Source organism: Lagopus muta, chromosome 3 (assembly GCF_023343835.1).
Source record: "Lagopus muta isolate bLagMut1 chromosome 3, bLagMut1 primary, whole genome shotgun sequence".
NCBI classification, from domain to species: Eukaryota; Metazoa; Chordata; class Aves; order Galliformes; family Phasianidae; genus Lagopus; species Lagopus muta.
In genome coordinates, this window is record NC_064435.1 from 2,548,935 (window position 1) to 2,576,283 (window position 27,349).

At 44.0% G+C, this 27,349-nt stretch overlaps 1 protein-coding gene across 2 annotated transcripts in view; it reads right to left on the reverse strand.

Moving 5' to 3' along the window:
- Nucleotides 1-27,349, reverse strand: part of ADGRB1 (adhesion G protein-coupled receptor B1) — a 277,331-nt gene that overhangs the window by 70,060 nt on the left and 179,922 nt on the right. The window contains exon 18 of one of the 2 annotated variants that reach the window (XM_048938834.1): nucleotides 16,040-16,175. In XM_048938834.1, the coding sequence (XP_048794791.1) occupies nucleotides 16,040-16,175 (136 nt within the window). The remainder of the gene's footprint in view (nucleotides 1-16,039; nucleotides 16,176-27,349) is intronic. The other variant, XM_048938835.1, reaches the window with a different exon arrangement.

Sequence of the window (27,349 nt, forward strand, 5' to 3'; positions counted from 1 at the left end):
TAGTCAGGATATGGAAAAGAGATGCAATCTCTGGCACAAAATCATAGCTTCTCCCTTTGCCATCTCTGTTTTGCTTGCTTCCTGAAGAACCCAAGTTACCCCACCTCAGAGATGGTTGTGATAAACTGGGGAGCACAAGCTGCTCAGACGTGGCCTGGTTTGTGTTCTCTCATTCCAGTCTCAACCCTCTTTTCTCTCCCTGCTCCTCGCTTTCGGCAATATGAGTTCACATCACACAAACGGTGGCCCGGGATGATCATCGATTGTGACATTTGATTTAAGTAGGTCTTGTCTCACTGACTTTTCATGGGTAACTGGATAAAAGTCGGGGAGGAGCTCCATTAAAGCAAAAAAAAAAAGAAAACAACAAATAAATCAAGACATGCAACTCACGCCATCTGAGAGCAACATGAGAAATTGAGATCGGATTTTAATGGATGAGTAGAGTTTATCCCAGCACTCAAAACACAATAACCTTAATTCCCCTCACTTCCACATCCTCTCTGACCCCTTCATCCAGCCAGCTCTGTTGGTACTGTGAGAGTGGATAACTATAAAAAAAACACTGCCTGTAGTAAGAGATACTTCTTTGGGAATAAAACATCCTAAAGGCTTAGGCTTTTATATCTTAGAATTCTGCTTTCTTTTTACATTTTTAAGATTTCTCTGTCCTCTTCGTCTTCCTTCCCACCTCCTACACTTCTTCCCTTTGGCAAATGAAGCATCGTTTGTTTTATTTCTTCTGATTAATTAAACCCCCTGACAGAAGGTGGTTGGATGCTGTGGGATCTGAGGCTGGCAAGGAAAATTTCCTTGGAGGAAGAAGAGGGGAAAAAGAAAGACTGATTTAAAAAGAAATAGTAATACCAACAGAATGACATCAAGGTGTTTTTAAAGTGAGAAAGAAAGTCTTACAGGAGTTTCCCAACATCACAGCTGAGGAATAAAGTCATTGCTTACAAAGGACAGACTCAGGGGGTCCACCTGCTTGGACAGAAGATGGTCCCAAATGGCCCAGCCCTGCCTCTTTCACCTCCCCATGTCTGCTGATGCATGGCATTTGGAAGCATCTCAAAATGCACATGAGACTGTTCTCCTATGGAACTGGAAAAGAAACCTTTGCCTGGGCTGGGTAGGAACAGAGTCTCAAGTCCCATGACTCTGTCAGCAAGCATGACAAAGGAGGAGAAAAGCAATCAATGACATCAGCTAGGATGGAAATAACGAGTGCTACTGCCTGGGGCTGTTTGCTGTCCTGCCGCTGCATCGCTCTGCCTAACAGGGCAGAAGGACACTCCTTCACAATTTTGCTTTGCTTCCTTCTTCTTTTCTATTTCGTCCTCTTCCTTTCTCAGTCCTTTTTTTCTCCCCTACTTTTTCTTCCTTTCTCCCTTAATTTGACCATTTTTCCATGACTGCTTTCCTGCCTTTTCTTTTCACTCTTAACACTCCTCTCTGGCTCTCCTCCCTCTGCATTCTCATGAAAGACATGTATGTCTTTCTTTCCTCCCCTTAGTTTCTGCACAGTACTGAAAAGTGACTGCATTTGAGCTGTGCTTGTTCCATTACTCTGCTCTGGCTCCAGGGTCAAACAGGCTCCCATTAGAACAAAGTCAAAAATGGTATTTCTTAATGCCATGCAGTTTGCCTGAGACCTCACAAGCAAGCTGTTCTTTTTGCTTTCCCCATCTTTGATACTGAGAAAGGCTGAACAAACTCTCTATAGGTATGACAGCCTACTAATAAAGTCACTGATTAAATTATTTATTTTTCTCCCAGTTTAAATGCAGACATCGGGAACTTAAGGTGCTACGCTTTGTTTTTATGAATGTGTTTGCAATTCAGAATCGTTGCCTTGAGCCTGACTTCTAGCATATTTGAAATTAAAGATTCATGAAAATAGAGAACTGCAGAAGTATGGGTTGCAAGGGACATCTGGAGGCTTCTAACACAACTTGTGGCTTGGAGCAAGACTATCACCAGCCTTAGGTGAGGCAAGTCATGGCAATGTCCATACTAAAAGACCAAACTATTCTGCCTGTGAAAATATTTTCCTACTATCCCATATGAAATCTTCCAAGCTATGGTTTGTGATTCTTGTCCTGTTATATCATTACACACAAGTGAGGAGTTTGATTTTATCATTTTGCAGCTGTCAATCTTAATGCCTGTGGGCTGTGGTTATCTTCCTCGCTGTAAGACCAAGTCCAGCACCCTCTACCTTTTCTCACAAGCCATAAGCAGTGAGGCTCATTCTACTCTTCTAAAAAAGAAGTAGACCTAATGGGTATGCTTTACTCCAAGAACTGTTCAGAAACCATTTTTGTGCCACTAGACTAAAGGGTTTTCACAATTCTTGAGCAGTTTTTAAAGCCACATTCTGTTGATTTTGTTGCTGGTTGGACAACTTTCAAAGCAGAGAGCTATCAAAGAGTTGTTAAAATTGCTGGAGAATAATGCTTTTACCAGTACTCATGAAAGTGATAGTTTTCTGAACAAAGTGGTTTATGTCATTGCTGTAAGAAAACAACCTAAGAGGAATGAATGAACGGTGGATGTCCTTGACATCCATGAAAAAATCTTGAAAATATTTTTATCCCTTTTTGGTTAGATTCTAGGTTTCTCATTCAGGGTCAGGCTTTTTCTGTTACCTTGGTGGCACAGAGGTAACAAAGACAGGTGTAAATCTATGAGCAAGATTTGAATGTGATGGATCTCCAGTGTCATCTCCAGCTATCACCCATCAGCCGCTGTTCATAGTCCAGCTCCCTGGCCCCAGGCTATTCTTCCAGGGTAATATGCAGCATCTTCATCTTCAGCCTTCATCTGAGTAAGAACAAGACTCTGGATACAATTCAGCTCATAGTGCTGTTGCTGATGCATGTATCCACCTCTGAGGATTCTGCAGAGCCAAAAGGAGTAAAGCCTTGCCCCTTCCTGTTCATACCCCATCCCATAGCACAGGAAGGTGCTGTTCATACACCATTGCTCACGCTGTGCTCAATGAAAGTAGCATGGACACCCAGCTATCCAGTTGCAGGGGTCCATGCCAGCTGGTGAGGCCCGTGGTGAAATTACAGGTATAGAAGGCTCTGTTTTCATCTCCTGGGAAGACATGCTTCTTACACTGGTTATTGTCGGTCTGCTCTGTCCAACAGAGCAGACATTTAAGCTTGTGTTACCAGAGGAGAAATTTCAGCTTGGTCATACACACTAATACAAATTCTGCTAGGGATGGGAGAGAGGAAAAGCAGGGCCCCAAAATACAAGCAGTATCAAGGATTTAGTGAAGACAAGACTAGGATCACACTAAAAGGAGATGTTTTGGTGAGTCAGAATTAGCAGCAGCCCTACAGGGTTCATTTAATTCAGAGCAGAGGAGCACTGAGAAGGCACCAAAGTATCTTCCAACCTCTGAGGAAGGCTTTGAGATCCCTGCAGAAAAATCTCTCAGTGGTGTCATTAACAAATAATTTCCTTGCAACTTCTTTTCCAACATCTTCCCCAGCTCAGCCCATGTCATTGTGAGAGAGATTGAGGGGATTAGTACCTCATTTTGCTACCTTCATATCATAACTACCATCTTCTCATGTCAAAACTAATAAGTGCCCATTATTGGGAATGTATCTGTGGAACGGAGGGCTACTTTTATGTAATTTGGCCAGTCTAAGAGGCAATTTTGTGTAATTGCAGTACACAGAAATCACCCAGAGAGATACCTTAACGTGTTACTATTTATTAACTGCTAGCTCTTCACTTGGTATTGAGTCTGCTCTCAAGATACAACATGGCAATCTGCATTTAGTAAACAGCCTTGACGAAGCTCTCAGGGCAGAGGAGTGGTCACATAACCGCTCGTTAATAGGAACTGTCAGGATAATTTCCTTCAGCCTGGTAGAGAATTACGGGAGTTAACAGCGCGCATTATCTACCTGCCAGTCATCAGCGGAGCAATCAGCTTGCTGCTGCTGTTTCGACTACCAGAATGCATTCCCAAGTCCAGAATGTGAAGTCCTGATATCAAGGAGGGCTGGATCATTCCTGTATTAATACTAGGGAGTATTCTCCTGCCCAGCCAGCTGTTCTTAAACATTCCTCATTTCTGGAGGTGTTCAAGGTCAGGTTGAACACAGACCTGGGCATCCTGCTCTGGTGGTTGGCAATCATGCCTATGGCATGGGAGCTGAAATTATTTTATCTTTGAGGTCTCTTCCAACCCAAACCCTTCAGTGATTCTGATTCTTAGACACAGGGAATAAGCTCTTTGACATGAGGGTGGTGAGGTGGTGAGGCACTGGAACAGGTGGCCTAGAGATACTGTGGATGCCCCATCCTTGAAGTGTTCAAGGCCAGGTTGGATGGAGCTTCAGCAGCCAAAACCAGTAAGATGACCTTGTCCATGGCAGGGGAGGTACAATCTTGTAATCTTTAAAGGTCCTTTCCTACCCAAACCATTTTACAATTCTATGATTTTCACTAAATAGCCCATTACTATTATTTTAAAATACACAATTTTATTCCTTCACCATCCTTTTCCCACTGCAAAACTAGTGAAACCACTGCTTAATGAGTCTCTGCTGAATATCAGCATCCCTCTGCAAGCCACAGACTGGGAACCAGCGTGCTGAGCTTGGGGATGACCAGCAAAGAGCACGGGGTCTATTCCCAGCTTGCCTGCAGGTCAACTGTATATGCACAGGTCCATTATATAGGCCAATCTTTTCAACGTCCACTCAAACGATCTGCTTCAAACTGAAAACACAGCCTTAACTTCTCAGGGGCTTATTTTAAACCCTGTAAATGGAAGAGAATAATAGCACACTCCCTCTCTCTTCCAGAGCTTAATTCAGCTTGGATTTTTGATATGTGTAAATGCCTTCGGGGGTTCCTGGAGCTACATCAGGACAAGCAAATACAAGCATCTCTCTCTCTGCTGTGCAATATTAACACGGGGAGGTATGAAGAAGAGAGAGGAGAGAGTTTTTTGTTTAACTGTTTGTTAACTAGCCAGTCGGAGTTCCTGTTTTTTAAAATCCTTGCTTTTGTGCACCCAGTAAGACTCATTCTGCTTCAGCCTTTCCCTTTAAAGCACATTTTACATTTCAGAAGAGAAAACAGAACCACTTTTCACAAACACATACACATGAAAAAGGCTGATAATAACCAAATACCTCTATGGGTACACTCTCCTTTCTTCTGAGAGAAGGCAGAGGCAGATAGAACCTCATTCAGAGTATGCAATAGTATCATCAAATGCACTGCAGTAAGCAGTAAAACGTTATCTTGTTATGTCTGTAATTGAAAATACGATGGTCCAGGATGCATCTGGCCCATGTCACCTTGGAACAAAGTGATGTGGCTTAGTTAATGTTCATACAAGCTCAAGGTTCTAAGCAGAAGGGTCTTATCTGTACTGCCTTGTGGAATGTCCGTGGACCACTGCATTCCTGGGCCATCCCTGGGCATTGCTGGAACAAGCCAAGAAACAGTAATAACAATTATGCAGTGGGAGCAATTAAAGGGCAGTGATAGAGCCTTTGTTCTGTACTTTGATACTATTAATACAACTATGATTACTAGTATTATTTTAGAGTATGGACATACGATCAGTGTCTAAAGATATTAAAAATGAGCCTCCTTCATTGCTTCTCTATAGTCTGGATTGTTCCTTCTCTGTACTACACAGAGGACAGTCAGTTCAAAGTCGATAAATGATTTACAATGCCTATCCACGCATTGCTCATCATGTTCTGCTTCCACTACTGTGTCCTCAGCTCGACTAACTTCCTAGCAGTAGCGTGCAGCCCCTTGCAGGGAAATGTGTAAGATTTACACACATTTAAAAAAAAAAAAAAAAAGAGAGGGAAAAAAATAATACTGTGGCAGACTGGGAATTGAAAGTGAGGGGGGAATCCAGACTGTTTATCCTGTTTTAAGCCATATTTTGGTTCCATGCCAGATGACAGCATTTCACCAAATTATTCCAAAACAACCCGCTGTTTGTTTTACTCCATCAGTGTCGTGCTGGTGAGTAATGCCAGACCGGCAGTTTTCCCTACAGAACAGGCAATACTTATCCTCCCTGACTTGGCCCTGGAGAGAAAACCATCAGGGGAATATCTGGCAGCAGGCAGAAATGAGGTATCTAGAAGATCTAAGGGAGTGGCATGGATCTGCATCAGGGGAGGTCAGGTTGGGTGTTAGCAAAAGATTCTTCACGGGGAGGGTGGTGGGCATGGAACAGGTTCCCCAGGTGGTGATCACAGCCTCAAGATGCCAGAGCTCAGGTAGCATTTTGACAGTGTGCTTGAACATAGAGTTTGCATTTTGGGTGTTCCTGTGTGGAGCCAGGAGTTGGACTCAGTGATCCCTGTGGGTCCTTTCCAACATGGTATTCTGTGTTTCTATGATAAGACTTCTGCTAGACATGCTCATATGGAGAACAAATTCCTGCCTTCCTCTTCCTCTTTTATCTCTATTGCCCATTAAAGGCTAATTTTTAAGGAAAAGCTTCATCCAAAACATGAGCCATAAGCACTTCTACAAATATTGGACAAGACATCCCTAAACAATTTAATTAATTCCTTTAAATTATTGCTTGTAGCTGTGATTCCTTTCCTGTAAGGACCAGGAAGAAGCTTCCCATCTTTCACTGCTCAATCACTGAAAATATCTGCACTGGCAATGGTTCCTGATTCAAACTAAGGTTGAACCAGAAATCTTGAAGTTAAAGATTTGCCTGGAGACATTCAAGGTCAGGCTGGATGGGGCGCTGGGTAACTTGATCCAGCTGTTGGTGTCCCTGTTCTTTGCAGGGGAGTTGGATGAGGTAGACTTCAAAGGTCCCTTCCTACTCAAACGATTCTATGATTCCACATTTCCAAGCCATTATTAGTCTTCCGAGTTTTTTGGGAGCATGTTGGCTGGAATTTGCCTCTGAATACAATATGAAGGGATTTCAGCTGTTTAGCAGATGATGTGATTTGTGTGCATCACACAGATGCCGCATGCTGTTACAATGACAGTGACAGCTTTCTCCCTGTTGCAATCTGAAGAGCCTGTGGGATCAAGCTTGTTTTCACCTACTCAGCATAAATACACTGCTGGTTACTGGGGAGCTACTGGTGCTGGTTCCCTTTACGTGGGACACTGATGTCAAAGCAGCACACCAGGAGTCAACTTTCATCCTGATGCTCATCTCATTCACAACTAAGTGACTGGGGAGTAAAACTGTAACTGCCCCTGGATTTACAACTGTGCCCATTGGGTATAAACATGACCAAAATTGCCCCAGTAGTAAGATATTCCCTGTCCAGAGAAGGGCTGACACTACATCCAGATTGAAAAAAGCAACAAGAACAATTTGTCATGAAAAATGAAACCATTGTCTTGCTTATGGGAAACGAATAGTGTCATTTTGCTCTCACAGATTTATTGCATGTATTCTGTACATCCTTCTGGTTTGTAGGGCAGGTAGATAGGGAGTATTCAACCTACAGACTTAGTTTCAAAAGACCATTATGACACACAACATCATGCAGACTTTCTGTTTAGACTGTCCTAACTTTCAGGAGTTTTCCAGCTCCTGTTCTCATAATTAAGAATCTGACAGTGGTTTTTCATGCATATTGACCATTTTCACTTATAGACTGCCTTTATATCAAAATATTGCCAATAAATTTGTCCATGTGGCTATCCATAGAGAGAAACAGTATTAAGGCACAAACGTGTTGGAAACAGATTCAATTCTGGTTTAAATGAGTAGCCATCTGTTGCAAAAAAATAATAATAATGACTTAACATCCACATCTCATTGCATGGCAGTTCAAGGGCAACCTAAGCCTTTAGGCAGAGCACAACAGGAATCAGTGGTGAAGGAGCTTGTCAGAACTACCTAAAAAAGGCTTTTCCGGGCAAAAGCACTATGGAGCATAATAGAGACAGGTACAGAATGCTTGACAGTTCAACTGTCTCCCACTTCAAACACAACCTGCTTAGTCCTTAAAGGGCTTTGAAAAGGAAGATAATTCCATTTAGCACTAATGCGCTGACTCCCACCCCTAATGAGCCAATGAAACCAGCCTCCATCACCCACTCCTTACCATTTTCTAACAAGCACCTTTGTGCTGTCTCCCACGTTGCACTCTGTAGTGGGAGAAGCTCTCCCCCCTCATCTCCCCCCCCTCAAAAAAAAACCCACCTAGAAAGCTATCCAGTGTTCTTTCTTTAAACCTCCTCTATATAAGCCAAATTGGTGCAATGCATAACAATGGCAGATGTGCCATGACTTGCTGCTATGACTAAAGTCCTCGCACTGTTTACATGTGCCCCCACTCCCGCCTGTATCCATGTGTTGCTTTTTCTCCTGCATTTCAGCTGGAAGCTATTTTGGACCAGGTTGGCTCTTCTGGCCCATTCAGCACTGAGCAGATTGCTCAGTCTTGCAAATCACACTCTGTAACTAAGCCTCCTAAGCAACTTGGTGGTCCAAATTACATGTGATAAATGTAAAATAACTGTGGAGCAAGAGTTACAGGTCGATATGGTCAGCAAGCAAGATGCTTTGTGCAATTCTGGATGCACTCTGTGATTTTCCCAAATACATGCCCTTACCCACCATCCCAAATGAATGCTCTAACTCACCCAACCCACTTCTCCACCCTCCAGCAATGAGTCACACCTCAGCCACACTTTCTCCCTTCTACACAGCAAACAACAGACACAGAGACCTGGTTTACAGGCAAAAGGGCAGGGAAAAGACCTGCCAAGCTCATCTCAGCCATTCACTTGCCCCAAAGCCATACAAACCATCCCCAGCTCATCTCTGCTGATGGAGACTTGCCTATTCCCCACACCCAGGAGATTTTCCCTTGCACCTAAATTAAACTTTTCTCACTGCAGTTCAAGCCCAATCCTCAGCAGACACAGAAAGCATTACTCCCTTTCCTCAACTCCTTTCTATCCACTTAAAGGCTATTATCCTCTTTCCCCTCAGCATTTTCACCTTGAGAAACAATACAAACCCTCTCAAAGAACTCACCCTTGCTCACTGCCATCAGTGTGGAGGGTACTGTGCCAGGTGTGGATGACACACTGTCCCTTCCCACCTACACAGACACATATACAATCACTCCCACACTCATATATTGTACAAGTCCTGAGCACAGAGACACAAAGAGACACTGCTTACCCCACTTTGCCCACATTTCTGGCCCTAGATGGCTCAAATCATTGCAGGCTGAGACTGAGAGCTGCTTTTTGGACCCCTAGCAAAGGGGGAAGTGGGAATGGGGAAAACCCGGGTGTCCTGGCTTAAATCCACATCTCTTTTAATGCAGCAGTAAGCCATGGCTGGGTAATATGGCAGCTGTCACTAAGCTGCCTTCGTGGCAACAAGCCATTAACCACTGCAGGTTCAAAATGAGCACCAAACCCCTCGGGAGCACCTGGACAAGCAGCACCCCAGATGCAGACAGGGAGATTTTAATTTCAGCTGAAGCCAAGGGACTAACCTCAGCCACGCTCTGCTCCTGGGGTCACCTGGTTAATGCCAGAGCTCTTCTCATCTGAACAGTGAAGGGTGAATTAGGCTCAGTATTACTCACGCTGAAGCAGTGAATCCCACAGTGTTTTAAGCTCACAGCCACTTGATCATGCTCCTCTCTCCCACGTCCCCTTCAGATGAAGAGACAGAGGGTGATGCAGCATTTGCCTGCAGAAGAGTCGCTGCCAGGGCTGTGCGGAGCTCTCTGGCTTCGGAGAGCTGCAGCAATCCCACCTCCTGGAATTTCCAGCGAAAGCCCCGAGCGAATCCACAAGCGTGGAGTAAAAAACTCAGCAGTCAAAAGCTGTCAGATGTTAATATCGACTGAACTGCTCGCTGGATCGACAGACAGCCGAATCCGCAGACAGCTGAAGGAGGTGGGATGTGGGGATGACTGCTTAATATGCTGAGCCAAATCCTCCTATTATTACTTTGTGTGCTACCTGCCTTCTTTTAATATATTCTGCTGTTGTCTCTCCTCGAAGCTCAGCACTGAGAGGGATTTCCTATAACCCTTGTCTCTGTCGTTTTACTTTCATTTGTTCACGCACTGGCCACTTATTTGTGGATTCTTAGTTATATGTGTGCAGTATTCTTCATCCACATCTCACACCAAAAGAGCACACCAAGCATTGCTCTGCATCCTGGCACCTGCAGCAGCGTACAGACTATCAGTATTCCTCTTTCTCTCAGAGCCCATCAAAAATCATTGACTCCATGATCTCTCCAAACTCAATGAGGGTTAGCCCAAATTCTTCCTGCAGTGCATGCTGATGGACTTCAAGTCAGCAGTGACAAAGCAAACACAGCAGGTGACTTCCAGAAAAATGATGTTGTGAGATCACAAATCAGCTCCTCTCTTAGGAGGCCACACTTAAAAAATAATTCAATTCTTGTTTGTTATAATGCTGGGTTGGCCACTGGGCCACCAACAGGCATCATACATCCTCTCTGTTTTCCTAATTGTATTATGAGAGAGTGGAAGGTGAAAACCCAGCTGGTCCATGCTCCATCCACTCCATGCTAACAGCGCTTGGACAAACTCAGGGGGATTGTACCATATTTAGTAAATAGAGCATCCTTGATGAGCAAGAGAAATAGCAGCATGGAGTTTATGATTTGCAGAATCACAGATTGCTCCCAGTGGCTGCCACAGACTTGGGGAAGGATCTGCCCTGAGTAGACATAGCAGCACTTGCACCATAAGCTTCCCCAGTGTCAGCACAAAGCTCTCCTGGGAGGGGTGGTAGTCCCAGCTGGATCTCCCCTCTTCATGTTAGCCTCTCAACATTTCAGTATCAGGAAATTTCAGGAAATATTTCCAGTTCAAGGGCTCTGTAAGAAGAGGCACAATCAGCTGAGACACACTCCATCCACATGCAGCAGGCCAGGGTGACAAGGTGCCAATGGTACAAACGTGTGATTTGGACCTCAGAAATCCAGATGCTCACAGCTCTGCCCTGGCACGGCTCTTGCTAACCGAGCAAGCGGAGGTTCCTAATGCTCTGCTGGGGAAATGACAGCACTTGGACTTTTCTGTAGCACCCTTCAGGCTCAGGGCACCATACAAATGAGGATGCATGCAGGCTTGGATGTCACCTGCACGGGTGCTGCAGCTGGGGAAAGGGAAGCAGAAAGCAATGAAGTGATTAGCCCAAGGTCACGATTTCATCTGCAAGCACAGGGAAAGGTCTAAGCCCTGTGGCTTAACCAATACACACAGATACAGCAACCCTAATGAACTCTTCATTAGACCCACATTGCATGACTGGAATGGTTTGACACTGTAGGAACTCAAGCCAAGCAATAGTGAGAACTTTTCTTTCAACTCAAATTTTCAACTCAAAGAGTTAACACTGCAAGAGAAGCAGCATTATTCTTAAGGAAACCTGTGAATAACTGAATTTGAGAGCTGGTTATTCTGAAGGCAAGCAAAAGGCTTTGTTCTTATCCAGACCCCAAATCTCAGGTGATAAACAATGGTAGAATATAAATGCTAAAATACTCATCTCCAAATAAAGTGTCCTGGTCTTATCAAAGTGAAACACTGCCATAATTTTCCATCGAAAGTATCGTCAGCCCATTCCGAGCAGCCATTCTGACCCAGCCAAGATGCACACTGTGAGTCTATTCTCTATGCTTCATTATTTCCCCAGGGTAAAAAGGATTTTTTTCTTCTCTGCTGCACAGACATCATTGGGATGTTTTCAGTTAAAAAAAAAAAAAAAAAACAAGAAAAAAAAGTAAATGTTGTGAGTTGAGAGAGCAGCTCTGAACTCACTGTCCCCTTAGGTAGGAAGCATACCACAAAATGTTCCTTGCCTTTGTGCAAAGTGAAGCTAACAGCATAAAATCCACTTCTTTTTTTTTTTTTTTTTTTTTTGCATTGCATTGCATTGCATTGCATTACAACAACCTGGGACATTACATCTCACTCCTACACTTACCATCTCACCAACACATTTCCAAGTGAACTTGAATTTGTACGCTACCAGTGCTCCAAGAGCTCAACTTTAAAGCTTGGTTGACTTCATAAAGAACCAACCATGGCAGGCAGAAGAGATGACGCAAGCCAACTCAGACAAGACAACCAAAGACTGAAAGGCTGCACTGCAAACCCTCAGCCTCCTGCTCTCCTTCCTTCTGTTGATGGATTGATGGCTGTACTAGATAATCTCAGTGGTCTTTTCCAACCTTAAGGATTTTATGATTCTCCCTGTCTCCACCAAACTGCCAAGAAACATTGTAAAACACCATCACAAGACCCTTAATCAAACTGATCACATCTTGCAAAGGTATAGTTTGAACATATGGCTGTGTAATTTCCTTTTGCCCTTATCATCCCCTCTTCCCTCGTCATTAGCACTGCTATTATGTGGGTGTAGCATCAGAGTGCGTCACTACCATTCTTCTACCAAGCTGGGTGTGAGGTAAAACCAAAATGAAAAGACAGAAGCAAAGCCTTGTCTGTGTTCTTTAATTTAAGAGCTTTTAGTGTCCAGTGACAGTCAGACAGTAATCCAGCCAAACTAACAAGAGAAAATGCCTCTGTCTAATTGAAATAGTGGGATCCAAGGGAAATCAGATCCAGAGAAAGAGTTGAGCTCGAAGTCCAGTTTTGGGCTGGGTCCAAACAGTCCCATCACAGTTTAGGGGTGTCTCTTTCCAACACTGCTTTCAGAACAAGCTCATAACTCTATCAAAATCAAGGAAAACTGCTTCCTTTCCCTGCTACAAAAGCAACATGAAGAAAAACCTCATCCTTGGCAGCTCTGAATCAGACGCCTGGGCAGCAACATTCATCCACCACAAACCTTTTCAGGTCCCTTTTCACTGCAAAGAAGCAGTGCCCATAGCAGGGTTACAAATATTTCAAACTGCCAGGGCCAAAGATTCCAGAAGGGAGATTTATAGCAATAAATAATATTAATGACACAGGCGGACAGAGCTTCTTGTCTGGAGAGCTCCAAAGGCACATGAAAAACTGCACTATAAATGTCACCACTGCAGACACCAACACTGACGAGATGCCACCTCTGGGGAAGGCAGGCAGCTCAGAATGACACTCGGACAAGAAACCAGGAGGACCTGAGTGAGCAGTGCTCTGTAGCACTGACAAATGCTGGGCTTTACTTAGGGGGAATTCAGGTCTCAGCTTTCCTCCAAGCACAGCCAAAGAACTCACGAACTCATGAGCTGACTCCAGTCTGGGAATAACAAATTGTGAAACTACATCCCAATCAACAGCCAGAAGAGTTGGAAAGAGGAGGGAGGAAGCAATTTCAGACCCAAACCCCAAAAGACTAGCAGAGAGGTAAGTTGCAGATACAATAAAACATGTGTGGGGGAAGGAAGCTGCATCCTCCTGCAGCCAAATGCAATCTCAGATGCGAAAATGCCTGTACTGATGATAAAGGGCTTACACCAATTTGTGGTAACCAGATAACTCCCAAACACCAAGATCTGAGGCAGCAGTAGTATGTGACCATGTCAAATTGACGTTTTTTTTCCCTATCTGTTTAGTTAAGAAACCCCAGTTTCTCTATGAACATAAAGTTATCCCTGCATTAGAGAAAGTTCTGCTTTAGCCAAGCCACGGACTTCTTTCTCTGTGCTTCCCAGCCCACTTCCATAAGATAGATGAGCGGAGGACCTTCCCTGGTTGCTCAGCTGCACAGCTGGGCTCACTTATATCAAGCTTTGCCTTAAAACTATTCCTGAAGCAGAAATCTTGATTTATTGCTTCTGATCATGCAACCCTTCTAGACTTCAGCAGGACTGGGTTGTTCGCAATGACAGCACGATGGACAAAGCTCACCCATCCGTCATCACAATGTCCAGAGCCAAAAGTTTAAGCAGCTGTAAGCTCAGGATGAAGTTTGGAGTATTGCAGCTGCCGGATGCAGTGCTGCAGGGGCATGTATGAATAACAGAATCACAGAATCATAGAATAGTTTAGATTGGATGGGACACTGAAGATCGCTGAGCTCCAACCCCCTTGCCATGAAGAGTTGTCACCCACTAGATCAGGCTGCCCAGGGCCTTATCCTGCCTGGCCTGGAATGCCACCAGGGATGGGGCATCCATAGCTTCTCTGGGCAGACTGCTCCAGTGCCTCACCATCCTCTGTGTAAAGAATTTCTTCCTAATATCCAACCTAAATTTCCACTCTTTTAGTTTAAATCCATTTCCCCTTGTTCTCTACCTACCTATCTGTGTAAATGTTCTGTCTCCATCCTGCTTATAAGCTCATTTCAAATACTGGAAGACCACAATGAGGTCTCCCTGGAGCCTTCTCTTCACAAGCTGAAGTACTGGCGCAGAGATCTGTAGGATATGGGTCCCAGCTGGTTCAGTAGAGCACAGCAGGACACCTTGAGTGCCATCTGGGTACAATTTGGGTACAACTGCTGTACCAGCACGGTTCCCTCCCTTCTGCACTTCGTTTCAGACAGCAAAACAACTTCCCATGGAAGAAGATTGTTGCAGGGACATCAAATGCAACCAACTCGGGTTGGATATTAGAAAAAATTTCTTCTCAGGAAGAGAGGCAAGATTTTGGAACAGGCTGCTCAGGGAGGTGGTGGAGTCACCATCCCTGGAAGTTTCCAAGAAATGTACAGATGTGGCACTGAGGAGCATGATTTAGTGGACATGGTGGGGACGGGCTGATGGTTGGATTAGATGACCTTAATGATCTTTTCCAATCTTCACAATTCTATGATTCTATGAACTCTTTCTAGGTCCCTTCCTAGCAGGAACATGCTCCTACCTTCAAACCTATTTCAACCAGAGCGCTGCTTTGGAAATAAGAAGCTCAGTGCTTCACTCCAGAGGACCCAAAGAGCAACTCTATGCAGGGCTCAAGAGCCCACTTGGAGTGGCTGGACCTGCATGGGGTCCAGGCAAACACAACCAACACTGTGTCTTTAAAACCACTTCAGTGCAGATGTTGTTTCCATGGTAACTAGTGGACCAAATACATTAGTGTTTCTAATAATAAACCGAACCTTCATCTTGGAAAATGTGATCCCCCCCCTCCCCTTTACCAACACCACCCTTCCTTTCTTTCTTTCCCCTCCCCTTTTGCTGAATTAAGCCAGCGTTTAACAAGCAAGGCATAATTAGTAAATAATTGCCCGGGCCCAGTAACTCCCAATGCCCAGCAGATGGAGGAGTGTGGAAGGAGAGGAGGGGGAGCTCCTCTCCATCAACTTGGGACAGCATCCAAAAAAGGAGAAATTACACACACACACACCAAAAAAAAAAAAAAAAAAAAAAAAAAAAGAAGTGCAAGGTGGAGGAGAGCAATCCCTTCGGGCCACCCTGGCAGTGCCCTGGGTGCCCTGGCAGCCGCCCTGATGCTCTGATTCAGGGTGCAGCATTTCGAGGAATCTCCGTCCGAGCAGCGGCGGCGGAGGCGGCATCGCTGCGCCGACAGCGGATGAAACTTCGCGCACACCCCCCTCCGCAACTCCCCCGTTTTTGTTCTGGCGCAGGGATCACCCCCCTCCTCTTCCCCCTCCGCCCCCAACCCGAAAAAGCCCTAAACAGGTGATAAGGAAACGTGACGGGGATGCAGAGGGGTGAACAAGCCTGAATGTGGGATGGGGATGGGATGGGGATGATGCTCGAAATGAAGACACGTGTGACGATGGAGTGGGGGGAACCCCCCTCCCAGGCATACACTTTAGCAGCGTTCCAAAATCACAACGCAGGAGGAATGAGGAATAAGGAGGAAGGGGACATCAATGCAGCAGCATCCCCAGTCTGTCCTCCCCTCCCCAAGCTACGGCCGAGGAATAAAGGCAACGGGGGTGGGGGGAAGGATGTAAAGCCCCCAGGGATGAGGGTGCTCGCTACCAGCACCACTTGGGCTCGGGTTTGTGCCTTCCCATCTCTTCTATTTTATCGTCCCCCTGCTCTTTTCCTTCCCGCCCCGCAACCCCTCCCTTTCTCATCGTCCCCTTTCCGCGGGTGACCGGAGGGACTCACCATGTCGGGGCTGAGCTGGGCTAAGATGGCGAAGGCGGAGAGCTTGTCACAGAGGCATTTAGTCCGGGAGGCGTCGAGCGGGACCGTTCGGCAACCGCGCCAGGACCAGGCGCCGGGCAGGGAGGCGGAGGCTCTGCTGGAGGGAGGCAGGGAGGGAGGGAGGGAGGGAATGGGGCGGCGGAGCGGGGAGAGAAGGAGAGCGGCCGTCAGGGAGGGTGGTGAGCGGGCATGATGCCGCGGGGGGGAGGGGGGGGACACGCGGTCCCCGCTACCTCCCTCCCTATAGGATTGAGTATAGCGGTGGTCCCACCCCCAGCTCAGCTCGGGTCCTGGCCCTATCCTGGTCCTGACCTTTTTTCTGGACTTGGTCCTGGACCTAGACCCGGTCCTGACTTTGTTGCTGGACCTGGTTCTGGTTCTGATCCTGTTCCTGATGCTGATCCTGACCCTGATCTTTATCCCTATCTTTAGCCTTACCCTGGTCCAGATCCTGTCCCTCATCCTGATCCTGATCTTAATCCTGATCCTGATCCTTATATTGGTTTTGATCCTGATCCTCACCCTGGTCCCAGACTTACTTTTAATTGTGGTCCTAACCCTTGTCATGATCTTGGTCCTGACCCTGACCTGGTCCTGACCCTGACACGGTCTTGACCCTGGTTGTGACCCAACCCTGGTCCACTCCCACTCCACTCTGACCCCTCCATCACCCCCTCACACACACACACTGTAAATGCCCTTTTTCACACCCATGCACTTACCTACCCCTATAGCCGTGTTCCCTCTATCTCATATACACCTCACTAACCCTACAGCTCTGACCCGAAAATCCCATATATGTATGCATAACCTTATAACCTTTTCCACACACTACAAATTGAGATCACAGAGTCATAAAACTATCCCACATATTCCACACACGGATAAATAACCCTACAGCTCAGTTCTATGCAGACCACATATACCTTTCAAAGCTTATAGCTGCGTCCTACACAATCCATACACAGCTCCCTGATCATATAGCCTTGTACCACATACCCCATACACACCTCTCTAACCCTATAGCCCTATACAACGTCTTATATACACCTACCTAACCCTACAGCCCTGTACTATATTGCTCACAGACACCTCCCTGCCCCTATAGCCTTGTAGTACACAACCCACACACTTATCCCTGACCCTACAGCCCTGTACTACACAACCCATACACATTTCCCTGACTCTATAGCCTTGAACCCATATGCATCCCATATATATTTGCCTAACCGTAAACCCCTATACAACATCCTATATACACTTTCCTAACCCAACAGCCCTGTACTACACATCCCATGCATACCTCACTAACCTTATGTCCATATCCTACACAACTCATATACACCTCTCTAACCCTATGGCTGTGCCCCATATATCCCGTACCCATACATTCCTATCCCCTATTATTCCCATAGAGTTGCAGAATGCTATAGCCCCATCCCACACCCCATATACATCTCACTGCCCCCATAATTCCATCCCATCCCCTGTATGCACTCCCCTCACCCCAAGTCCTTCACAGCCCCATGCATCCTGGGGGGACCCAAAAGCCTTCCTCCCTGGTTTTGGGAAAGGGATTTGGGATATCTTCACAGGGTTTTCAGCAGACGAGGGGTGAGGAGAGCTGGAGAGACATTGAAGGGACAATACCCCCACTTTGTAACAGCACCTTCCAACAAGGAGGCAAGAGCAAAAGGGATGTATGCCTTCACTGGAAAAGCATGGGTGTAAGATGTCCTCCCTCCACATCTGACCATCCTCAGAGGAGGGGACCTCAGCAAGAACGCTAGCAGCAAGCCGAAGGCAGCTCCAGATGGAGCCAAGCTGCTCAGCTGCCTTAGGTGTATCACAGATGGCCTGAACTTCGTGATGCTGACTCCAGCAGACCTGGCGTGAGTTGCTGAGTTGTTTTGGCTTTTTTTCTTTTCCCAGAACTCATCTCCATGCACACACTGACACATTCCTCTCTCAATGAGAGAAAATATCCATCCACTCACATCAAGAAGAGAGCTGAAAGCATAGAGAGGCTGGGTACTAGCAGGGTAACAGAGCATCAGTGCATAGTAATGATTCTGTTGTATCTACTTGGATCCAATTTAACACCTAACACTGAGCCTTCCTGAATTACCATCCTTTCGAACTAAAGTGAAAACAAAAAAACAAAAACAAAAAAACAAAAAAAGCCAAACTAATTTTGCTTTTAGGAGTTATCCTTGATAAGACAAGAGGTAATGGCATTAACTTGCACCAAGAGAGGTTCAGGTTGGATATTAAGAAAAATTTCTTCTCAGCAAGAGTGTCCAGGCATTGGAACAGGCTCCCAGGGAGGTGGTGGAGTCACCATCCCTGAAGGTGTTTAAAAAGATGGATATTTGATACCAAGGGACATGGTTTAGTGGGCATGGTGGTGATGGGTTGATGGTTGGACTAGCTGATCTCAGTAGTCTTTCCAACCTTAATGATTCTATGATTCTATCAGTTAAACACAATCAAAACATTTTTTCTTCCACCTGTGCAATCGTTCCTAAATAGCTGAATTCTACTGCTTGTCCATCCAGCTGATGGGATCTGTCTTTCCTAGATAAGTCAGCTCCACACTGCACTAATTCACAACATGTCTTGAGGTTTTTCAGGATCAGGCATCAATCTTTGGTTTCTTCCACACATCTTCTGAAGTTCATGGAATCATATAATCATATAACAGCTTAGGTTGGAGGGGATCCTAAAAATCATCGAGTTCCAATCCCCACCAAGTTCTCTCCCCATGGGTATGGTGCTGGCTTACCCAAGGCTCCATCCAATCTGGCCTTGAACACCTCCAGAGATGGAGAATCCACAGCTTCTCTTGGCAACCTTTGCCAGTGACTCACCACTCTCTGAGTAAAGAATTTCCACCTCATATCTAATCTAAATGTCCCCTCTTTTAGTTTCAAGCTGTTCCCCCTCGTCCTATCACTATCAGACCAGGTAAAAATTAATTCCCCTTCCTTATTGTAAGCTCCCTTCAAATACTGGAAGGCCTCAGTGCCTTATCCCTGGAGCCTTCCAGGCTGAACAAGCCCAACTCCCTCAACTTGTCTTCATTGGAGTGGTGCTCCAGTCCTCTGAGCATCTTTGTGGATTTCCTCTGGACCCTCTCCAACAGCTCTGCATCACTTCACCTACTCCCTTAGAAGGGACTGACTGATCTAAGGCTAATCTCAGAGGGAATATAACTTCTGCATTCTCCTCCATATGCATCACTTTTATTTCCAAGAACCGTGCTAACCAGTTGTTCTGTTTATCCACTGTCATCAAGAAAAATGCCTTATTTATGACGCGTAAAATTAATGACAAATGCTGAGACTTTATCAAGCAGTTATGTATTCTCATACAAAGTACTAATTTAGCTTGACAAAATGTATTTTCCATAAGTTGATTTCCATTAATGCTTCTGTTTTAAGGAGTATGATATTATTCAATTATAATCATGGTGTTACCCACAATCCCCTCATTTTTGGATCCTCGATCAGATGGTGAGTTATGGTGCCTAAGACAGATGTGAGGCTGATGGCTTTGGAACGAGGACACATGGTTCTCAGCATACTTAGGGAACTTCCACTCTTCTCTTAGTGAAGAACAATGATCTCCAATTAGCCTTACCCTGCTCTTTTAAAAACTCTTGCATGCAAAATTGCTCAGACTTGTATCTCTTAAAAATGTCTTACTTTATTAGATGATGTATGGCATTGTTTCTAGCAGCTGGTGTAATGAAAAGTATTTCATTAGCTTGGGTTGTGGATTAAGTAACTAGGCTCTCTTCCAATTATAGAATATAGACATTTATTGAAATTTCTGCATTATTATAAATAAATCTGTCATTTTGAACTAGTAGCAGACCATTACCATTAGAATTTATTTTGGTTTAGCATACACTAAATTTTCCTTTTTTACTCACTTTAACAATCCTGAACTATAAAATTCCTACTTTTTTTTCTTCTCTTATCTCCCTCAAGCTTTTAATTTGTACTGCTTGCTATCAATTTGTCCTTTCTCCCTATCCTTACAACAGTTTTTACTTTTCCTCTAAAACAGACTGCTGTTTATGTAGTTATTGGCTTGTTTCTCTTTGCTCTCTTTTTTTACTATTTTGTTTGCTTTGTTTATGTGTGTTTCTTAATGCTGAGGCAATTTTCTTTTCACTTATGGTTCTTCAAAGGGCTCCTAATTATCTGTAAATTTTTCCATTTAAACAGTCCTCCACAACAGATATGTGCATTTAAAGCTATCATTCTCAAAGCACTGAGTATGTGTACATTGATACATACATAACGCCCCATGCCCCAAGCAACTTGAGACTCTAAAAAGTGTGGATACAATTGCCTTTACATCGCTTTCAATCCTCAAACCCAGATTTGCTCATTTACCAGCTTTCAGAGTAGAGTAGGACAGATCTGGGCCACGCATCAACCAAAGTAACCTCATCCAAAAAGGCAAAGAAAACAAAGAAAAAGTAATCAGAAAGCCTACTAAAATGGGAAACCCCAGGGAAGGTATCAGAAAACAAATAACTCTCCCTAGATGCTGTGCCCAGTCTCACATTCTTGTGGCAGTAAAGCTGACAGCTCAGCAATGAGTGCAATATTGAAATAAAGTCTGTCCAAAGCCAAAGCCACATTTGGCATGGTCTGATCTTCATTTCTTGATGCTCAGAGAGAGCACAGAGTGACATCCAGGCCAAGAAAAATATTAAAAAACAGCATAACAAAAACAACCAACAACAAACAAAATGAAAAAATCAACACATAGACTAACAGCCCCTTGTTCTTGTAAGATTTGTTCTGATGCCTGCTTATTTATCCCATTGCATTCAAAGAAATCAATTGGATCAAAGCCATGTAGTTTTTCTCACTTTACAATAAATCACATAAATGATGGGTGCTGCGGGACATGCTGAGTCAGAGACTTGGTGTAAATCATCTCAAAATAAATCCAACTATGCCATTTAATAGAAAATGAATCTGGCCATCATTACCACCTGTGATTATTAATTGATTATTACAAAAAACCAAGTGCTGGGTGATCCAAAGAGGATACTGTATCCATCCCTCTGATTTTAAATTTCTCGGAAGAAGAACTCGTATTTTTCTCTTTCTCTTTGTGAATCTGTTTTATTACCTATTTCCTTAGACTTGCAGTCCTTTTTTGGTATGAATATCTTCATGCCCATTACGGCTGTAGCTCATAGATGGGCTAGGGAAACCTATTTGCTGTTAGCAGAACATGCTAGGAGTATCACCACCCTACTTTCACTGTGTACGTGCTATGACATGGCAAGAGGAAGGTCTTCAGAGTGCTGAGCAATGGGCTTCTTGGACACTGTACCATTTCAAGAGCAAAAGGTTACCTAATCTAAAGACCTATTGAACACTTCACTTATGGCATCCACGCAAGGTGCCACTATTACCGTAATCCTAGTGTGAGCATGATATTATGAACCTTCATTAGCCTAGCTTCTTTATTTTGAAAGAAATTTCCAGTCCATATGGGACTCAAAATACAGGAAAAATCCCATGTAGGAAAATACTTGTCTCAGAAAGGGTGATAATGCATTGGAACAGTCTGCCCAGGGAGGAGGTGACTCACCATCACAGGAGGTGTTCAAGACATGCGTAAATGTGGCACTGAGAGATAAGGTTTAGTGAGCATGGTGGTGATGGGTTGATGGCTGGAGAGAAGATCTTAATGGTCTTTTCCAACTTCAATGACTGTAGGGTACTTGGTTACCAACCAAGTCCTAAAAATACATTATTCAGTTGCAACTGGGAGGCTTCAAAATCACATCTGTACTAAAATCACATGCATAATGACTGTGTGATTTTGGAGTGTTTCAATCATAGAATCATAGGAACATTAAGGTTAGAAATGACCACCAGGATCATCTAGTCCAGTAATAGCTACCAAATGATTGAGCCTGTTCATCAAGATTTGCTGTGGTTGGTATATCATGTGCCACTGAGAGATACTAATGGGATCTCTCCACTGCCCAGGAAATAATGCCTGAAGGAGTTTGGGGATTTTTGGGACTTTTGGGATTCAGGCAGAGTTCTGCGCAGACAAGGGTGTGTAGGATCAGCTGACAAATAGTAGTGAAAGCCTCATAGTTCAAGGTAGATTTCAAATCTTATGAGGTTTGATCACTGAATTTTGTGATACAAAGATTGTTTCACTGGGATCTGTTCGAGGAGATACTATAGCTGCATGCAAAACACCTTCATTATGATCCTGATTAAAAGCAGGAGGAGAAAACGGGATTGCAATGAACAGGTCCTTAAAGGGAGTTCATGTGTGTGTTTGCATTTGAGAGCCTGTGTGTACAGGTTTCATCTATAGCTCAGCACTGAGCCTTTATTTTCTCAGCAAAACCTTTTATTCTGCAGAAAAGTACACAGGGCTTGTAATGGAAAACCCCTACTCACAGCTCAGTGGTAAAGAAAAGGAGCAGGATTTGAGTTATTCACAAATATTGAATCCAGGTACACTAATAAGGAAGCAGAATTATTTCCAGGCAGTCTCAAGAGGAGAGGAAAGAAAGAGGAATTGTACTAAAGGGAAAATGTGGGCAGAATATTAGAGTATGGTATAGTCAGACTGATTATGAGCCAGCCAAAGAGGGATTGTAGAAATCCCCAAACCAGACTGGCATGAAAAAAAACATTCTACTGGAAAGGTTAGCAGGAAACCTGACAAGTTTGTTCTGTCTCTCATGTCAATGGTCAGATTTATCTCCTGTATAATTCCAGTGAAGTTCCACAAGAAATGTTTTACCATATGTTACAACATGGCTATGAATGTTATTTGAGCACTTGATGGGAAAAAGCAATTAAGCCCCATCTTGTAGATTTAAACAGTAGCTAAGCACGTGCTTAAGGACTTTCTTAAATAGAATCACTTTTCTGAACAGGAATTTGCACAAATGAAGATCCTTTGTTAGGGGAAGAGGAATGGAACAGAAAGAAGCTTCAAAAATGAGGGATGCATTTTAGACATAAATAATATAAAGGATCTCCACAGGTTTTTTCCAACCTCGGTGATCCTCTATTACTTCCTGCCTCGCATGGGCCATTTCCCCCTTGATAACCAAGCAGGTCATGCAAGTGCTTGGCATGGATCCAGCTGGCAGATTATTAATTTGGAGAACCAGAGATGAAGTCAAAGTTAATCCGTTTTGTGGGATTCCCAAAAGCAATTTTCATTTCCAGCCAAAAGCTGCCCCAGAGCGCATTTCAAGCACTTTGGCTCTGTACAATAGCTTGGGACAAGAATGTACAATCATTTTGCTGCGGCAACTGTATCTTAGTCATAGTTTCTGCAGGACCTCAGGGCTGGATTACAAAGTGGATGGATTCCAGGAAGAAGGGACATGAAAAGCTTTGTACCTTTTTTTTTTTTTTTTTTTTAAGATATATATATATATATATCTGTATCTTTGATTGGCTGCTAAAAGAGTTGTAAAAGGTTCTCACGCCCCATAGGAAAAAGCAGAAATAAATTAAACTTCAAGCAAAACATGGGCTACAATGTACAAGTCAGTCCAGTTTTGCTGGAGTAGAACCTATCCTAGAAAAAACAAGTTTCTGAAATTAGAGTGCTTTACCTCTTTGGCAATGTCTGTGTAACCCTCCTGAGGACAACACAGAAATCTGTCTGAAAACTGAAGCTCCAACACAATACCTGCTTATCCAGCATTTTCCTGCACTCGTTTCAAAGAAATCACGGGTCATATGAGAATCATATAATGGCTTGGGATAGAAGGGACCTCAAAGAGCACATAGTTCCACCACTGCTGCCATGGGCATGGTTTCCACTACTATATGGGGCACTAGATCAGTCTGCCCAGGGCCCAGTACAACCTGGCCTTGTACACCTCCAGGGATGGGGCATCAGCCTCATATCACCTGCAAGTAAATTGAGGCCTACAAAGGATAGAGTCAAGTTGGTATTTTCAATAAGCAGCCACTCCTCAAACTACCAAGCAATGTTGACTCCCAGTCAACAGACACATCCATACACCCTCTGTCTGTTTGCTTCACTGAAAGCTAGAAAAAGCAACTTTCCAAAGTCACTGTTACACTAAAGTGGAAGAAGTTCTTTCTCCATCTACGTTTACATGTAGAAATACCTAGCAGAGAAAACCAAGATGTACATATATTTATGCATACATATTTTTTTACACTTATCATTCCTCCACTTAACCACCATGATAGATCTGCTTTCCCTCTAAAACCCATGTCAGCTGAGTGCCTCCTGCCAGAATGTTGTCCACTGAAGGAAGTGAAGATGCTGCATTTATAGGGCAACCCCCTAAGTTGCACCTGGTAGCTGTATCAAATATGGCCCCAAATGAAATGCTTTTGTTGAACCCAGGGGCTCTTCGTCTTCTTGGAAACAAGCCCCAGGAGATGGGGATGGTATTAACTCATGCTCAGCTGCTGAAATCTCTCTGCCTTCAAATCCTTATGAGTTTTGCTTGGCACTTCTTGCCACCTCAATAGCACAGACCTGGCACTGCACAAAACAACTTTCTGCCAGTAAGAAACAATCGATAATCAGATTAGCAACTATTTTAAAATAAATTCCTAAAAAAAAAAAAAAAAGGAAAGAAAATGGGAAGGGAAGGGAAGAGGAAGAGAAGGGAAAGGGGAAGGGGAAGGGGAAGGGGAAGGGGAAGGGGAAGGGGAAGGGGAAGGGGAAGGGAGGAGGAAGGGAGGGAGAAACTATTGATCCAGTTGCATGATGTAAGGAAAATTAAACCAGAGTAGAAATATTAATTTATTTTTTTCCAAAGGCCCATAACCCCAGGTGGTTTCAGCTGATTTACTTCAGAATTGACACAAGCAAAATAAAGAGAGCAATGATTTGAGAAAGGATTTAGGACCTATGGGAGACACGCAATCTTTGAGATTTTCTCCAGGTCCTTTTCTTTTTATTGGAGAGGGAGGAAGGGACAGGAAGAGAAATTTGCAAGGAGGTTAAAAGCAAAGCCTTCTCCTAGCTGTGAATTCATAATCATGGCTAACTGAATTGGAACATTTTGCAGGGGATAGGGTTACTTACTATCTACAAATTAGCCCTAGAAAAAAAAGAAAAAGTCCATATGCAGCATCCAGTCTGAAACCTTAATTAACATAAACAATGTTAAAACGCACAAAGAAATACATATTATCATTGAAATAAAGCATATGGCTGGCTAAATAGCCGTAAGATTATCTGGAGATAATCTTTTCAAGCACCATAAATACAGCTGATGCTGAGCTGTAATGACTCTCATCAGAAGGCCACACCATCCCACTGGAGAGGAAGCTCTGCACTTCCTAACATCAGTCGCCTCCTGGGCTTTGGACTGCCATTTAAAATCCAGAGCATGTGGCTGATAATTAATGAGCACTCCCCCCCCCCTTCACATTCCTGCTCCACAGCTCCAGAAGGACTGAAAGGCAGACATCATGTTTCACAGCTGAAATTTGCATCACGCACATTTAAAGGGGGGCTATAAGAAAGAAGGGTTTGGACTTTTTCTCAGGGTATGTTGTGATACGACAAGAGGAAATGGTTTCAAACTAAAAGAGAGGAGATTTAGATTGGACATAAGAAAGACATTTTTTATAATAAGGGTGGTGAGGCACTGGAATAGGTTGCCCAGAGGTGGTGGATGCCCCATCCCTGGAGACATTCAGTGTCAGGTTGGATGGGGCTCTGAGCAATCTGATCGAGCTGTAGGTGTCCCTGTACATTGCAGGGGAGTTGGACTAGATAACCTTTGAAGGTCCCTTCCAACTCAAATAATACTGTGATTCTATGATTGTTTTGCAAAGACCCTTTTCTGTAGATGTGAATGGGTGGGATGGGATAGGGGAACTTAAACACTGAGTCCATTCCCTGTCATTACAGGGGAGATTTGAATCTTGATGATCCTTGAGATCCCTTCCAACCCAAGCCATTCTGTGATTCTATGATTACAATTTCCTTGCTAAATATCCCTGCCAAAGGCAACCACAGGACAGACGTTTCATCTCAACAGACCCCCCAGAAGGACCACTATGCCCATGTGTCCTACCCACTAAGCCACTGAGCAATTCTTAGCACATGCCACAATCATAGTCCAACTCCCAACTCACCACCATCATGCCCATTAAATCATATTCCTCAAAGCCCCATTTACCCTTTTCTTGAACAGTTCCAGGGACAGAGACTCTACCACCACCCTGGACAGTCTGCTCCAACACCTCACTACTCTTTCTATTAGGAATTTTTTTTCTAATAGCCACCTGAATCTTCCCTGATGCAACTTCAGGTCATTAAGGTCAATACTGTGAACTACAATAAAGAGGAAATGAAGAAACCAAGTACACTGCCAGTGTCTTTATTCTTTAAACAAAAGTGAAAATCCCTGTCAGGTGCCACAGGATTCATGTTGCAGACTTCAATAAGCTCCTGCTGATCAAACCTGAGGAAATATTCATTCCAGACCCCTGTTCAAGTGATTGCTTAGTAAACAGCAGATCAGATCCCTTCACAGGCAAACTCACATTAGGAATATGGCTTGAAGTACCACGAGGGTGTTTTTTATGTAGCATATTTGAAGTCTTTTTGTCTTGCGGATTTTCTCCTTTAAAAGGATGACTTCTTCCAACTCCTTTACAGAACTGTGTGAAATAGAAACAGAAAAGCCTACAGCTCCCTGTAATCCCATGACTTCATGGCTTTAAGAAAGAAGAAAAACCATTTTCAGATTTCTCTACTCTGCAAGCTTTGGCTTCATCAGGTTAGCTCACCTGTCAGTAACTGCACAAGATGACCTTGAACTACTTTCCACACTAGATCAATGCTTTATCCCTCTGAGACTTTAGCCTGTGCTCTTAAACTTATTATTGCTACCCAAAGCTACAAGCCCAGGCCATACCTCCTAACCTTATTTTTGAGCAAAGTTGTCCCATTTGAGCTCTCCTGCTACACCAGAATATTAGAGCAATAGTCCATTATGTATCACGATCATCTTTCGACAAAGATGAGAACACAAGGCACTGTGAAAGGATAGAATCATAGCACTGTTTGAGTTGGAAGGGACCTTCAAAGGTCAACTAGTCCAACTCCCCTGAAATGAACAGGGACACCTACAGCTAGATTTGCTCAGAGCCCCATCCAGCCTGGTCTTAAATGTTTCCATGGTGGGGGGCATGCATCACCTCTCTGGGCAACATGTTCCAGTGCTTCACTGTTCTTATAATAAAA